Source organism: Tamandua tetradactyla, chromosome 10 (assembly GCF_023851605.1).
Source record: "Tamandua tetradactyla isolate mTamTet1 chromosome 10, mTamTet1.pri, whole genome shotgun sequence".
Lineage (NCBI taxonomy): Eukaryota > Metazoa > Chordata > Mammalia > Pilosa > Myrmecophagidae > Tamandua > Tamandua tetradactyla.
In genome coordinates, this window is record NC_135336.1 from 106,376,142 (window position 1) to 106,392,290 (window position 16,149).

A 16,149-nucleotide genomic window follows, 5' to 3' on the forward strand; every position below is an offset into this window, starting at 1 on the left:
AGCATTCCCTACATGGCCTGAAACAAGGAGCCAGGACCTGCCCTCTTGCACCCCAGTTGGAGCAAAGGTGAGGGTTGACACGTGTGATGCCTAGTGCCAATAGCTGCCACGTCCCTGCTATCCTACATGAGAGCCCTTTGCAGACCACAGATGGCTACCTCCCCAAGGAGACAGGTGACCGGCAGGAGGCACACAGGATACTGCAGAGCTGCAGCCAGAGGTGGGTGCGGATTACTTGGCCTTACTCTCAATTTCTTGGGGTGCTGCTAGGACTCCTCCCAGGGCCCACCTGGGTTCTTTCCACCCTTGTCCTGCTCTAAGAACGGTAGGGAGTGACACCAAATGGCCCAGCAGGTGGTATTAGGTATAGCACCAAATACACCAAGTCTGCTTTTAGAAAGGAAAATAATAACTTTGGTGCACTGTGGAGTCGAGTGACTTGTGATCCTGAGGATAATTGCAGCATACCCCGAATTCAAAGGTCACAGATGGCTAAAGAAAAAATGCAGCTTCTGTTTGAAAGTGGGGGGTAGAAGTCAAGTGGTACCGGGGCTTTGGGGCAGTAGAGGGGGAGAGAAGTGGGGGCAAGCCAGAGTCACCTGGAGGCTGGTCAGCTCCCTCCTCAGTGCAGCTCACCCCCGCTGCACCTTCCCCCATCTCTGAGGTGACCAGAGCGTCTCCAACCCCCAGCACCGCACTCTGGGACCCTCCCAGGAACCCACCTACCGGCCCCCTGCGGAGACGAGCCCCAACTGACTTCAAGACGTGCTGATCTGAGTATTAAAGAGAATAGTAACAGTATTGAGTTGACACATCAAATGAAGTAACATGAATTCATAGTGATACTACAAAACCACTTAGACAAGCACTGTTAGTCTGAAGACTGGTAAATAAAATAATCAAGCATTTATCCTGTCCTGACGTCCAGAAGTCTGGTCGGGGGCGGGGCTTCCGCACTCCCAGCCGCTCTGCGCAGGCGCCGCCCCGCCTACCGACGCTCGCCGGCGCCCACCGCACGTCGCGCAGGGTTCGCCACCGCGTGACCTCCCGACGCCGCTGTTGCGTGAAGATGGCGGCCGTCCGGGCTCTCCTGGCGCCGAGGCTGGTGGCGGCCTCCGCGTTCGCGCCACTCCCGGGCCGCCTGCGGCTGCTGCCCCCTGACGGGCGGGTGCTCTCCCCGCGCGCGGCCCTGCACGGCTCCGCGTCGCGCACCGGGCCCAGGGTCGCGCTGGTGAGTGGGCGGGGCAGGGCGTCCCGGAGGAGGCCGCGGGGAGGGGCGGGCGTCGGGGGCGTGGGGTCCGCGAGGCCGGCCCGGGTGACGCGGCCCTTGTGCCGGCAGGTGCTGTCCGGCTGCGGCGTCTTCGACGGCACCGAGATCCACGAGGCCTCCGCGTAAGCCCCGGTCTGTCGTGTCTTTTCCCCGCTGATAAGGCCACGCCGTCACGGTGCAGGGAGCCTCTCAAGGAGATAAGGAGCGGCTGTCTGTCCAAAGGCGCCGAGACGTTTGAAAACGGCCGCGTAGAACCGTGCGCCGCCTTAGCCGTCCGCACTCTCCTTGTGATGTCTTTGCAGTGCGGGGGCCCTGGGCGGGCCTGGGCTCACCCCTCGGCGCTTCTCGCTCTCTGGGGCCTCCTCGCAGTCCGCGCTCTGCAGCATGGTCCCAGAGGTCGCCGTGGGTTTTTACGTGCTGAGCAGTTCGTACTCTGAATATCTTATTTTTGAGAAGTTACTCTGGGCAGCACTGATGGGGTTCCCAGGTCTGCACACACCGCTGTGGCTGAGTGAATCTGAGAGAGCGTTGGGGACCGGTTAGGAAATGGCTGGTCCCTGCCACCTGCGTTTCTACCTGGGAACCAGCCCAGGAGCCTGAGGCCAGTGGCTGTGCACACTCACCATGGCTGTCCCCCCTTTGCGGTGTGGCTAGGCGTGTGTGCTGGAGTAAACATCAGAGGAGCTGAGCTGGTAGGCAGCAAGGGGAAGGGACACGTTTCCTGATTTGGGTTTAGGGGTAGAGAATGCAGACAGTGTGGGGTGGGAGGAGGTAGGGGATATCTAGAGAGGATCTGACTCTCCCCTGGGACCCATGTACTGGGACCGGGTCTTTACTCAGCCAAGTCCTGTCCGTGTGTCAGTCTCCTGCCCTGTGAAAGGGGGTAGTAATCAAGGACCCGGGCATCATCGCATGTTGGCATCTGGAATCATCTCTCCCACCCCCACGATGGGCACCTTGCGGGAGATGAGCAGTTGAGGTCAGTCAGTAGGGAGGCGCGTTGCCCATAGCTGCTAGGGTAGCAGCTGCTGTGGTTTCCCTGCGGACTTGGCTCATATGAGGTCAGACTGGCACTGGGTGGAGGAAACATGCCTGCTGTTGCCCAGGACCCTGGCATGTCACCCAGTGCCTGCAGCCCTAGTGGACAGGCAGGCATCGGGACAGGGTGGGGTCTCTACCATCCCCCTCTGTGTGCCTCGCTCTTCGCCAGAACCTTGCATGTAAATGTGAGTGAACAGGCTTTGAAGGCCTGTGCTTGTCTTTTCCTCCTGAGCAGGGTCTTGGTCCACCTGAGCCGGGCAGGGGCGGACGTGGAGATCTTTGCTCCTGATGTTGCTCAGATGCACGTGATTGACCACGCCAAGGGCCAGCCTTCGGAGAGTGAAACCAGGTGTGATCCCCTGCTGGCCCTTGGCCTTGGCCGGGGGTTGGGGGTGGAATTGGAGTGGGAATCTGGAACGTTGCATCCGCGGCACACAGCGGTGCTCTCCCTTATTAGGTTGAGGTTTGGCTCATAGCCCAGACCCATGAGTTCGAGCACTCTCCGGGGCTGCTGTTGCACAGATTGCCCCCTCTTCCTTGTGCTTCCTGGACAGGAAGGGCTTTGTTTGTCTCATTCATAGCTAGGCTCAGTATCTTTTAGCCATTTCCCTGAAACATTTCCATCATCGGGGCCTGTGCAGTACTGGGCCTGTGCACCCCCAGCTGTGTTTGTGCTCTTGCCTGGCCTGCCCTCTACACTGGTCTTCTACACCAGGCCTGCCCTCTCACCTGGGTACTTCTAGGCCCTGGAGTTGGCTGCCTTCCATCCGGGTTCTGACAGTGGGCGCGGGTGGAGGAAACTGCTGTCCCCAGCAGCTATGGCCCCTGGGGTTTCCCTGTCTGCCCAGGCCCCTAAACACACTCTGCTCCTTTGGTCACCCCAGCCCAGCCTGGTGGCAATTTCCTGCTGTTGCTACTCTTTGGGTTGCTTACTTGTTCTGTATTATAGCATCTTAACTTTTCCATGTTCTCAGTGAGCAGTTCCTGTACTAATTTTGTCTGCTGTAAGCAGACAAGAATGATTTCCCTTTTCTTGCCTAGACCCTGGCTGGTACAGGGAGGTGCAGGATAATTTGGTGTAGATGCTGAAATGCTGCTCTAAAAGAACTTTATGGAACATCTTGAGCATAGAGGTGAGGTATGCGTGCTGCTTTTCCTAGACAGCCGCCTTAAATGCTGATTGAGACTCAGAGTCCCTGCCTGTGCCAGCAGTCTTTTTGGCTTTATCTTTATAGAATATGTCCTTTTTGGATGAGGTGGTTCTCTCAACTTTCCCTTCCCCCTTCCTCACGTCTTCCATCTGTGTACTGAGCTTTTTCGTCAAGCCTCTCTTTGTGCTTTTTCCAAGGAATGTTTTAGCTGAATCGGCAAGGATTGCCCGTGGCAAGATCACAGACCTGGCCAAGCTCAGAGCCGCCAACCACGATGCTGCCATATTCCCTGGAGGATTTGGTGCTGCCAAAAACCTGTGAGTATTTTCAGCTTTGGGCTTTTCTGTTTTTCACATGAAGCAGCAGATGTGGGCCATGGGGAGATGGGAGCGGCTGTTGGGCTTAGGGCCTTGCTCACAGTCGAGCAGGAAAGACGAGGGTTCCCTCTTCTCTGTGCGTCTCTGTTAGGGTGTCCTTGTAAACTGTAGCCGTGAGGTGGGTGCTAGGGCTCGTGGGCCTCGTTACTCAGTCTCAGGGTTTTGTCCTCTTGTCAGATCTCCTGGGTCATCATGGTCATGAGTGGTACCCCCTGTGTGGAAGGGGGCAGGGAGCCCCTCCTCTCTGACCGCCCTGCGGTCAGAGGTTGCTGCAGCCGGAACTGGGGCCTGGCCATGGGGGTGTGGCGAGCGCCTCACAGCATTGACGCATTTTAGGTTTCAGATCCTCCGTCTTCTCTGAATTCTTCTTTTTGAGTGTTTCATGGAAATGCTGTTTGTGCTGACGACCCTGCCTAAGCCCAGTCCCCGCCTGAGAGGTCAGGCTCTGGGACTGCTTTCCCAGGGACCATCTTTTTTCAGAGTTCTAGAACCTCTTTAGGGACACTTACCATAAAGTTGTTAAAATATAGAAAACCTGAAAGCACCTGCATGTCCAGCCGGAGCTCCTTGTCCAAGTATGTCCTGCAGTCTGGATAGAATCAGCACACCAGCCCCTGGGGCCCTTGGGGCCAGCAGTCTTCTCTCCTAGGCAGGAACACCCTCCTGCACCAGAGCCAGGGCTGACCGCTGTTCTGGATAGTTCTGCTCCTGGACAGCTGATGTTTAACGGGCGCGCCTGACAGTGTGATCAATCCCGGAGTGATGAGTTGGGCGTGGAAATTAACTTTCTTGCCCACTTCCAGTGCCAGCATCCCTCCCTGGCCCTTTACTCTTTTTTTTGCTGGTGTTTCCAGGGGGGTTCTGTGTGTAGGAGTGTATAAGCTTAACTGAATGGTTGTGTCTAAAGCTCAGTGTCTGTTCTTGGTGTTTTCCCCTTGCCGGGGTAGCTAGGTTGTGTCTGCTCCGCTTTTACAGCTGTGTCCACCCTACCAGGCGCTATACAGACTGACCCAGTCCCTGGTGACGGCGGTCAGATTGTTCCCCCCACCCCGTCCTTGTTTGTTTTAAATGGCTTTAAAGAGGATGCCCATTGAGAGTTCAGATATGTACCCCGCGAGACTGCAGGGCTGTGAGCACCTCCCCCAGGCGCTGTCGTCAGGTACAGGCAGTGCTGCCCAGGTATCCTAAAGCAAGGGGTAGTGGAAATAAGTCACTAGGCTAAAGGCCAGAGAGTAGAATTCTTGACAGGAAAGGCTGCATGCTTTTATTTTGTTAGGCATTACCCCGTTGCCCGCTGCAAGTTCTGGGCAGTCTGCATCCCTTAGCAGTGGTGGAGACCTCTGCCCTGGCCCATGGCCCTCCCCGGCCACTCTTGACCAGCAGGTTGATAGCTTAGAAACAACAGTGTCTGGTTTCAGTCTGCGCCGCTTTAACTGTCAGTGAGGTTGAGTGTCTCGTGTTAAGTCTACAGATCATTTATGCTTTTCTTCTGAAATTCCTATTTTCTTCCTTACCAGGTTTTTTTTTGCTGCCTAGCTTGGTGTGTGGACTTAGCGGGGTGACCGTGGGGCATGGGGCTGACGGGTCCCTGCCTGACTGTCCTGCTGTTCCCATTGAGTCCCACTCTGCCCCATCTGCTGTTTTAAAAGACAGACGATAATGTATTCACAATGCACGTGTGTCACCGTGTCGGCATCTGGGGGTGGTAGATGCTGGTGTACATGTCCGTAGGTCTGTGTGAACTCCGCATGCACACACAGACATGTGGGTGTGTTCATTTGCTTATAGGTGTTTTACTTCACCTGCTTCAGAGCGGGTGGCACACACCTAAGGGCTCTGTGGGAGCTGGGGGTGGGAAGCCCCCAGGAAGTGGCAGCAGGTCTGAGGAGAGTCTTTTTTCTCGAGCAGGAGCACGTTTGCCGTGGACGGAAAGGACTGTAAAGTCAACGCGGACGTGGAGCGCGTCCTGAAGGAGTTCCACAGGGCTGGGAAGCCCATCGGGTATGGCAAGGGCAGGGGTGGGTCTATGCGGGACCAGCACCCCTGGGCCTATGTCTCCAGCGGGGAGCTGGAAGAGGGGGCTGGTGGCCTTTTTCTAAGCCAAGGGGGTTGTGCAGCTCGAAGTTTCCATGATTCCAGCCCTTTCTTCTCCACGTAACTTTCACAGGAAACTTCCGCATCCTACCAGCTTCCAGCATTGTCAGTTAGTCCGTTCTTGACCCCAGACCTTTACCAGACTCTCCCCCCAGCTCCCCCTTCCCCACCCGGTCCCCCACCCACCCAGCCCCTTTGGTCAGGGCAGCTCAGCATGCTCCCAGCCTGTGTTCCTGCTCATCCATTCCCAGGCTCCTGCCACAGGGCGTCTTCTCGGGTGCTTACACCGTCTTATTCCTTTCAGCCCCCCGGAGGCCCACCCCCACTGGTCAACCGTGCCCCCCCATGCAGGCGGGATCCTGGCATGGCTGAGGCAGATTCAGAGGGCTGCATGCCCTCTTGGGGCCTCACCCTTGTCAGAGGTTGCTCATATCTCTGTTTGCAGTCCTGGTGGCTGAGGCCTTGTGCCACCTGTAACCCGTGCCAGGACCAGGGTCACGTGGCCAGTGGCGGCTCTGGGGTTGGACTTTGTAATTCCATTTGTGCAAACTTCCCAGCAGCTGAGACCGCTGAGCAAGTGGCCTTGGCGTCTCTGGCTGGGTTGGGGAACTCCTTTGAGGAGCAGGGCACTGCACAAATAGGTCCAAGCAACATCTTGGGCGTGCCCACAGCAGGCCCTCCCAGTACCTGCATTACTGACAGTCCAGCAAAGAGGAAGGCCTCATCAGGGTCCTCTGAGCGAGGGGCTGCTTCTGAACCACCCCCAATACCCCCAAGACCTCAGTTGAGTCCCTTCTCAGGGCACCACCGTGACTTCTATTTCAGAGGAGGGTAGTATGTCCCACTTCCCGCCCCACTCACCTGCCCAGCCTGGAGGCCTGCGCTCAGACCACAAGCGCAGGGATTCCAGCTGTGCCATTGCACTTCTGTGTGGCTCTCATCTGGCTGCAGTGAAGTTTTGGAGGTGTGTGTCAGGGCTGGACCCACCTTGGTCCCAGGTGCAGGCAGCTTTCCATCCAGGGTCTGGGCCGCAGCTTCATCTCTGAACACCTCAGTGAGCTGCAGGGCTCTCGAGACACCGCCTCGGTTGACACATTCTCTGCTCGGTGGGTGAAGGAGGAGTTTTATCTCCTGGGTTCCTAATTAGACATTGTTTCAACATCGCGGTATTTTATTAAGTGTGCCAGAGCTTTGGGCGATATTTTATTACGACTCATTTTGTCAGCTTCATCAGGGACTTTTCCAGAGCGTAGTGGACCCCCATGAGTGCACTGCACAGTATAGAGAAGAGGGGTATGGAGACGTGGCCACCCCAAGGGAGGCAGGAGCACATGGTTGGGGGAGGGCGGGCAGCCACCGGTGGAGTCGCCCAGGCCCCCAGTGGCAGCTTTGAAAGATACTAGGCATTTGTCCTGCCCCAGCCCCTTTTTCGTTGTAAGTTCACGAGTGTTCCCTGCCTCGTCCCCCTGCAAGCGTGAGGGAACAGGTGGCATGGGGCACTGCTATGCACCAGTGTGGTGCTGGTGCATGGGGGTCCTCTATAAATACTGCTGACCTGAAGGGCTCCTTGCAGAGACCTGTGGTGGCCTGGGGTGGGGGCAGGTGCTTGCCTCCCCATCTCCACCCTGCAGGTGCAGTGCTGCCAGAAGTGATGGGGCCCGAGGGCACCATCACCTCCAGGGCCATCCTCAGGGGTCCTCATCCCCAGGGCTGGTGGCCTGGCTCCCTCTCTAGGCAGAGCTGTGACTGCTGTCCTGCTGGCCAGGGCCACATACCAGGACATCCACGGAGCCTCCAGACCCTAATGGGGTGTCCTTCCTTGTGCACCCCTGGAGAGGTGACCTGGAGAAGAGGAGTAAAGCTAGGGTCTCTGTGACTGGGACCCATCCCCCACCCCACTTGGGGCTTGGACTGCAGCTGCCCTTGCCTGCCTTCTGTGTGTGGTGGAGTCCAGGTGGCTTGGCGTGAGGCTGGGGGCTCTGCTGTCCTGGACCCTCCATCGCCCGCAGGCGCCGCTGCGTGCCCAAGGTGGCCCAGGCTCGGGGGCCAGGTGCGGCTGCTCACGGAGCTTCCTCTCGTAGCTTGTGCTGCATTGCGCCCATCCTCGCCGCCAAAGTGCTGCGTGGCGTTGAGGTCACCGTGGGCCACGAGCAGGAGGAGGGCGGCAAGTGGCCGTATGCTGGGACCGCCGACACCATCAGAGCCCTGGGCGCCAAACACTGTGCGAGGGAAGTGACCATATCCTTTCTGGCAGCAGGAGGGGCTTTGGGGACAACCCCCTCCCCATTTGGCAGCAGCCTTTTCACCCGGCACTACATTTCCTGAACTGTGTGGGGCGACCGCCCCAGGAGTGGCTGCCACGGCCACGTGCAACAGTGGAGGGGACCTTGATGCTGTCGGGGGTGCCCCAGAGACCCTGACACAGCACACCGCCCCCACTCGGGCTGCGGAGGCCCCAGGCAGCACCGCCTGGTGAGGTGGGGGCGAAGGCTCGGCCACGTCGAGCCGTGTTGGCCATGAGCCTGGCAGGAGCTGTGAAGGCAGCGCTCTGTGCGCACGCTCCGCTCCTGCGCCCGGGTGTGCCCCACGCTGGGCCTGGCTTGTGGAGTGGGTTGGTGCAGACGGTGCAGGAAGCGGTGGCGCCCGGAGAGGATTCTTCCCTGTTCTGGGCTGTGCTGAGGGTGAGGTAACTCCCTCTCTGCGCGGTCCCGGGGCGGGCGGGCAGGCCGAGGCCTTCCGGTGATGTCCCCACTGGCCCCCTCGGGTGACGGCTTCTTCCATAACTCCTGCCCACGAAGCCCACGTGGACCAGAAGAACAGGGTGGTCACCACCCCAGCCTTCATGTGCGAGACGGCGCTCCACCACATCCACGACGGCATCGGGGCCATGGTGCGCAAGGTGCTGGAACTCTCGGGAAAGTGAGGCCCGCGCAGGAGGGGCCGTCTCCACAGCCCGGCCGCCTTGTACTCCCTCCTGCTTGGAGTGCAATGGGAGTTTCTTCTGCTGTTTAATGCGGTGTTTTCTGCCTAGAGGGGGAGCCCTGCGACCTTTCAGGGAGTGTTGGTAGGAGATGCTTTGTCTTCAGCCTGGCTTAGTTTCCTTTCGCTTAGAAGATGGAAACAGAGATCAAGGGCCTGAGCACTTGTCCCCTGTTCTTTAAGAAACTGGTGGTTTGACTTACGGTGTGTGTCCTGGAAACCAAAATCAGGAAGGTAAACAGGAGAAACACTACTTTAGAATCTTAGGTTTGATTTGGTTTATGACATTTAGTGTTTGGAAAAAAAATTATTAAGGTTACAAATTTAATAATCAGGAAATGAGAAATACCACTTTTACCAATACTTGGAGAAAGACCCTCTAATCTGCTATAAATGTGTGCTATTAATATCTTGTGGGGATTTCTATAGCAGGCAGTCCCTTTAGCCAGGGAAAATAAATTCCTTTCCAAAATGGAAACTTTTAACAACCTTATTTCAGGCCTTCTGAAACTGATGAATGAGGAGTAATATAGATAAGGTTTCTTAAATTAGTTTCTGTTCTCTGATGCCCTGGAAGAAGAGGAAATCGCCCTGGCTCCGTAACTGAACTGCTGAGATGGTAGCCAAGGTGATCTCAGGCCATGAAGCAACAGGAATTTATGTAAGGTGAATAAAGAAGGAAAAATAAAGTAGGCTGATACTAGCACTGTGTTTCCATCTTTTTTTCCCTCTTGATTTCTCTTCTCCTGGAGAAAACATTTAGAATGGAAGCCCAGCCTCCTGCCCTGGGGCTTGAAACGCGGCTCCCCAGCAACAGAGGCTGGAAGCCTCAAGTCCGGGGTGGGCAGGGCCGTGAGCTGCCTGGCCCGGGTGCTCCCTGGCTTGTGGTGGTGTCCACACCCCCCACCCCAGCCCAGCCCTGCCTCTGACTGGACCTCACCTGCTAAGTCCCTGCCTCCAGCAAGGCCACGCCCTGAGGCTCTGGGGTCACTGGGGTGGGGTGGGGTCCACTTCAACCTGGACAGCCAGCCCCTGTGAGCCTCCCCCCTGCAAGGTGGCCCCCAGATGGACTTGATGCAGCTTGTGTTTAGTTTGGTCCCACTGGTAGGTTTCTCTTGAGCACTGAAGAGGGGACTGGGCTGGAAGTGGGGGTTCCACAAATGCAACCACACCACGGTTCGTACGCCCACCCCGGCTCTGTCATTTTATAAGATAAAACAATCGATCACGACCCCCATGGGTTTCTCCAGGGGCATGGGGGGCCCTCCTGGGCAAGGGAGGCAGCTGCTTCCCTCGCTGGGGCTTTCCCGCGCCCCTTTCCAGCTCCCCTGCCTTCCTGTCTCCGCCAGCCTCTCCCATTCTGTGTCTTTCTCCATGGAAACTCGGCTGTTGCGTAGCCTGTCGATCTCCCACACTAGCTGGCCCTCAGGGAGGCCATAGTCTGAGCCCGAGCCCTGGGGCAGTAAGCCCCTGTGGCCCGGGAGGCCTTCCCGGGGCCACCCAAAGTCGGGGCCTATGCTGCAAGACCCCGCCCTCCCCAGTGAGCTGGTTACGGGAACACGGGTGCTTGTGCTGGGTGTGCGTTGCATGCACACATGCTCGTTTGTGCGTTTACGTTCCACACATATGCCATGGTGCGCAGCTTGGCGAGCGCCCCCCCAGGCCTCCCCCAGGGGCCCCCAGCATGCTCTATGCGGATGCATACCTGTGCACGTAAGAACCAGGTGGGCTCTTCTGTGCTGTGAGAGGGACTCGCCCGACTCACTATGTGGAAATCGTTATTGGTTTATATAATTATATGGTGTACTCTAATGTATAACTATACAGATATACTGGAATGTATTTCTCCGGGCTGTTTAGGGTTTGGGGTGTGTTTCAGTTTCTTAGGGTGCTCAAAGCAAATACCATGAAATGGATTGGCTTAGTGGGGAATTTATACGAGCACGGTTCTGAGGCCGGGAAAGAGTCCAAATAGAGGCCTTGTTAGGCAGTGCCATCTTCCCCGAGGCCCTGCACGCTCTGCCACGTGGAGGGCACGGGGTGGCAGCATCTCCTGGTCTCCCTGCTCCTCAGTTTCTTGCCTCCCATGGCTCTGTGTCTGAATCTCATTCTCATCTGAGGGTTAAGACCCTCGTGACTGGGCTGGGCCTCACCTGCTTGCAGTGGGTCCACACCCACAGGAGGGGCTGACTGTAGGAACACGGGGTGTTTTCTGGGGTGCACACACCTCGAAACCACCAGAGGGGGTTACATGTGAAGGCTTTGTGGACCTTCTGGTGCCTGCCTCTTGCACGTGCCTTTCTGCTGGGGGTGTGACCTGGGACTGGCTTCCTGGTTTACGGGGACTTGCTGGCTTAGCTTGACTAGATGACCTACAGACTGCCGCCACCTCCGCCTCCCCCACGAAATATATGCTGAAGATCGGAACCATGACTGACTCCAAGAACTTCACAACGAATAAAGAAGGCAGGACTAACAGTGAAAAGAAAGAGAGGAAGGGGCCGTGGAGAAAGCGTTGGCTGTTGGGACTGTGGGAAAGGTATTAGCTCTCTCTTTCCAGATGTTGTGAGCTGGATGCAGACTGGAGCTAAAGAAGCTTGTGTTTCTCCCTGGGATGAGTGATGCCAGGAGCCACCCAGACATGGCCATCGTGGCTGTCAGCAGCTTGCGCAAGGACGGTGAATATCCCTATCCTTTGATTCGGGCCTTGGCGCTCAGAACCAAGGGGTGCATTCGAGTGGACAGGATTACAGAATACCTTGGTGAGCCCCTCCAGCAATGCCTGAAGGACGGAGATGCCTGTGTTGGGAAAACAGTAGCGCTCCCCGTGGCAGAGCTCCTGATACTAATGCCCGAGCGGTGGAAGATCAGGGGTTTCTGGATTCTCTGCAATCTCATCACCGCCTCAGGTCTGGTGCTGGGGGCTCATGCTGGAGTAGCATTATTCTCTGAAACCAGTGAGTCTCGCTCAAATAGCGACTTACTGGATCTAAACCCCCGAATATTAAGAAGCTGCTGGCAGCTCTGAATGAGTGCACAGAAAGGGCCAGATTTTCATCCTGGCCTCCTGTCTAGTCCAGTCCTAAAGACGACCAGGACTCAGAGCATCTGTGAGTGGTAAGTCCCCAGCTGCCCACGCCACCTCAGATGATGCTCCCGGCAGCAAGGCCTAATGAAACTTCTCGGGTTGTTGCCCACAGACGCTGACCACTGCAATAGGCTGCTGAAGAAGTTTGCCCCTCTCACCACGTTGCTGTCTGGGGAGCCAGGGGTGCAATATGTCACCCCGAGGGACATCGACCCATTGTCCAGAAAAGGCCTGAAACCTTGAAGCAGGAAATCAGTCTCCTTTGTGAAGTGCATTGATCCCGTCTGTTAACTCAAGAAGCTGGACGTCATGACTCACCTGGACCCCAGGCCAGCTGGGCGAGCACAGTGCTTGGGCTGGTCCGGACTGGTCCGAGAGGCGGCGGTCAGCAGCAGCATCTTCTGCAAATACCCCGACAAATATGAAGGTGTCATCGGCACTCCACGTGAGAACTTGGACCCACTGGATGAGCCGGGAGCTCCAGCAGCTGTGAATCGACTTGTGGAGAACGTGCTGGAGGGTTGACGGTGCAGTTGAGTTACTGGAGAGCTTCGTGAGAATTATGAGGAGAGCACCAGGTGCAGCCAGCTCTGCTCACTGCCACAGCGGAGGTGCTTCTCAAACAGGTGTTGTTCCAGCAGGTTTTGAGATTGGCAGCCAGGCTTCTGGTAATCCTGACCTTCGAGACGGGGGTGGGGTGGGGTGGGGGCTCATATTTATTGCACCCTCTTCTAACAGACCCATCAGAGCCAAAGACGTGGTCTTGACCAAGAAGCCTCTGATCTTCGAGGAGACAGGCCTTACAGAGCCAGCTCTGCTGGGGGAGCCAGTCTGCCACCTTGGTTCTTTGGCCTCGGTGGACTCTCGGCTCCCAGCCGTGGGACCCTTCACAAACGCTTGCCAGTTCATCATGGGGGCACGGATGCAGGTGATGGCCCTGTGGGCACCGCCTCTGAAGCCAACCTGGAAGAGCCTCACTTCATCCCCTCACAGTGACCTGGGGGCCCTTTTGAACCTTGACCTCGGTCCCCCAGTCAGTATACCACAGGCACCCTCCATGCAGGTGGGGGCGGTGGATCCCTTGGGAGGAAGACTAGACTGTCTGGTGGGCAGCCTTCATCCTGCCATCAGTGCTGCAGCCTTCACTCCTTCACCTATTCCTGCCTGGTCAGCAGTGGCCCAGATGACCGCTGAACCCTCCATAGGCCTGGGCGTGGTGCCTGGTGGATACGGGGCTCCCAGAGCTGTCTGGCTGCCTGCAGTAAAGGCTGAAGGCTTAGGGATTTCAGGAACGTTTGCTCACCGCCAAGGGCGTGCTTACATGAAAATGCGCTTCACCAGCAAAGCTCTGCAGCCATGGCAGACTGCCGTCCAGCTTAACGAGGATAGCTTTGAGGCCACGCCAGCACTCCTCTGGCCATCTACATGCCACTGGTGCCAAACCAGAGCACAGATGTCCCCTGCCTCTCAGCACCTTGGGCTGGTTGTGAAGACGGAACCTCGGAATAACGTGTGTGAAAGGCTGTATCGACTGGTCTCTGACTTCAGCTGCCCCATCCCTCTCACTGCGCTCTTTGTAGAAGATGGCAAAATGGAGAGCCACCAGGGCTCCCTTGCAGCACGGAAGGACGGAAGGACGTTCCCAGTGAAAATGAACTTCAGTTTCAGATTCAGGAATGTCATTTAAATGCTGACACTGTTTCCAGCCAATTGCAAAACAACGTTTCTACTGTTGGCAAAGGGGGTGCGGAAGGGCAGGGCATGAACCAGTCCCTAATGGGATTTGGATCTTGGCCGAGCTACTCATCCAGCCAGGAAACCCCATTAGTCACAGTCGCTGAGGCATAGGGCTCCTCAAGTTTCTCAGCACACCTGTTAGGTCTGTGACAGCATCCTGAAAAGCTAACAGACTGGCCCAGTGCCCTCCGACCACCCTGTGACCCGTGCAAGCCAGGAACTCTAAGCTGGAAGAAATTGTGCTGACATGTAGAATTTGAACCCAAACACAGAGACCACCTGCCAAGGTAGTGACTAGCCCAACCTGTGCTGACGTTAGGGCACCACCTGTGCCTGGGTTTTGCTTCCTGTGAACAGGTGTAACCCCTGCTTCAGTCACTTCCCACCTCTTCCCACCTGCTGCTGCTACCTGTCCTTCCTGGTGGCTTCCCCACGCCATGCCAATGGCAGGCATTTTCCACACCCACTTCTGAGTGTAGTTTGATATTTTGTAACTGAGAGCTCCTTTCAGAAGCAGAAAAAACAAAAATATTAAAGCAAGGAAAAGTGTCACTGGAAAAAAAAGATAACATGCAGTAGTTTTCCAAAGTGCCTGTGCCAGCTGACACCCCCTCTGCAGGTGGGACTTTCCGTCTGCCCGCACACGAGTGCTGGGGCTGTAGCGGTTCCGTGTGTTTAATTCAGGCCGTCCCGGAGGACAGTTTCCCGCGTGTCCGTGCGCCTGCCCACGCGGCCTCATCCGCCATGCTCCGGGAAGTGCCTGCTCGGGTCTTCCGCCTGGTTTCCTGTCACTTGTCTGTCCCCTACTGATTAGCCTGGACTATCTAAATATGCCTGAATACAAGCCCTTGGGCAGGTCAACAGACGCAAATGTTTTCTCCCACTGGTTAACTTTTAGCTCTCCCTGGCAACTGTTTTTTTTCTTTCAAGATACTTTTTTTCTATTTTAAAACATTTTTATCATAAAACTAAACAGACCAAATAACTGAAATATTGCAGAAATAGAAAGTCATTCATTTACTGCCCTGCTATCCCACTATAACAAAGCTAACAATTTTACTTTCTCATTTTTTTTAAATTATATGATGGTGTATTATTTGCAGCCATCCCCATTCATACACTTCTTTATCTTGTTTTATTTAACATAACATTTCTCACGTTTTTCATAATATTCATTACTAATACAGGATATACAAATTATTATTATTTTCTTTATTATTATTTTGTATTTTTTAAACAGCAATGTACAAACACAAACATTCTTACCATATGATCATTCTATTCTTGATATATAATCAATAATTCACAATATCATCATATAGCTGTATATTCATCATCATGATCATTTCTTAGAACAATAAATCATTATTTACTGACCATCTCCCTAGACCAGGGGTTGCTGAACTGTGGCCCAGGGATTATATTTGGCCTAGGGTCTATTTTAGTACAGTCCACAAGCTAAAAATGGTTTTTACATTTTTAAAAGATTGTGAAGAAAAAAGGACATGTGATGAGATCACACATGGCTCTCAAAGCCTAAAATATGTACTATCTGGTCTGGAGAGAACAGGCTGGCCCATCCTTGCCCTGGGTCAGGGGCGGCCCTTACGTGTGTAAAATTCATTGCCTGTGGCATAGTTGAATATTGTGACAGACACAGTCTGGCCTGCAAAGCCTAAAATATTTACTCGGGCCCATCACAGAAAAACTTTGCTGACACCTGACCCAAACTTTTAAGTAGTTTATAATCTGGGCTATGACTAGTTATGCCACCTGAAACTTCTTTGTGCATGTAATTTTTCAGTTTGGACAACTTGATTGGGAGAGACTAGCAAAAACGGAAGAACTGAGTTTAGTTAAGGACAGTTTTAAGGCTGATCCTGTCCCACACTGTCTCCCCTGTGATGTTCTAGATGTAATGTAGTAAAAGGTCTTGGTGGCGATGAGAATGGAAAGAGGCCCAGTGCTCTTGTAGGTAGTGATTGTCTGGTCCCTGTTCGCCTAGACATGGCAGTTTCCATCAGTTCCATGTAAAAGGGGGTGAAAAAGCAGACAGAAGAAAACCCTCGAGGTGTCAAGGTGTACGTCGAATACCATTCCAGGCTGGCCATATCGGCCAAAAGGCATATGGAGAGCTGAGGAAGGGAAGGAAGTGGCAGTCTCGGCAGTCAGCCAGCTGCGGCCCCAATAGACGAAGAGGCAGCTGTGAGTATGGGATGACAGAAGAGACACTCATCCACCCTGTGAGCATACACTTGGCATAAACCTTCTCTCTGAATGGGCGCCCCAACCCACGAAGCACTCGGTAAAGCGGGGAGCGGGGAGCGCCTGTCGGCAGGGAAAGCCCTTCTGGGGATGAAGGTGGGATGTGGCGCGTAGTTCTGCCTGCAGAGGTGCTGTGGGGGAGCAGCA

At 55.3% G+C, this 16,149-nt stretch overlaps 1 protein-coding gene and 1 pseudogene across 1 annotated transcript; both read left to right on the forward strand.

The window, feature by feature from the left end:
- The first annotated feature begins 1,057 nt into the window (after positions 1-1,057).
- On the forward strand, positions 1,058-9,615 carry GATD3 (glutamine amidotransferase class 1 domain containing 3). Its single transcript, XM_077119134.1, has 7 exons — positions 1,058-1,231; positions 1,340-1,392; positions 2,547-2,660; positions 3,660-3,779; positions 5,748-5,840; positions 8,015-8,171; positions 8,728-9,615. The coding sequence occupies exons 1-7, from the start codon at positions 1,070-1,072 to the stop codon at positions 8,854-8,856; spliced, it is 828 nt and encodes a 275-aa protein (XP_076975249.1). The 5' UTR covers positions 1,058-1,069; the 3' UTR covers positions 8,857-9,615.
- A 93-nt stretch (positions 9,616-9,708) lies between these two features.
- Positions 9,709-16,149, forward strand: LOC143648749 (AP-2 complex subunit beta-like; annotated as a pseudogene).

Bases quoted from the DNA above. Each gene is read 5' to 3' on its own strand.
- GATD3 (XM_077119134.1), top strand. From the start codon at position 1,070: ATGGCGGCCGTCCGGGCTCTCCTGGCGCCGAGGCTGGTGGCGGCCTCC. The intron at 1,393-2,546 runs GTAAGCCCCGGT...CCTCCTGAGCAG, and splicing joins GAGATCCACGAGGCCTCCGC to GGTCTTGGTCCACCTGAGCC. The intron at 8,172-8,727 runs ATATCCTTTCTG...ACTCCTGCCCAC, and splicing joins ACTGTGCGAGGGAAGTGACC to GAAGCCCACGTGGACCAGAA.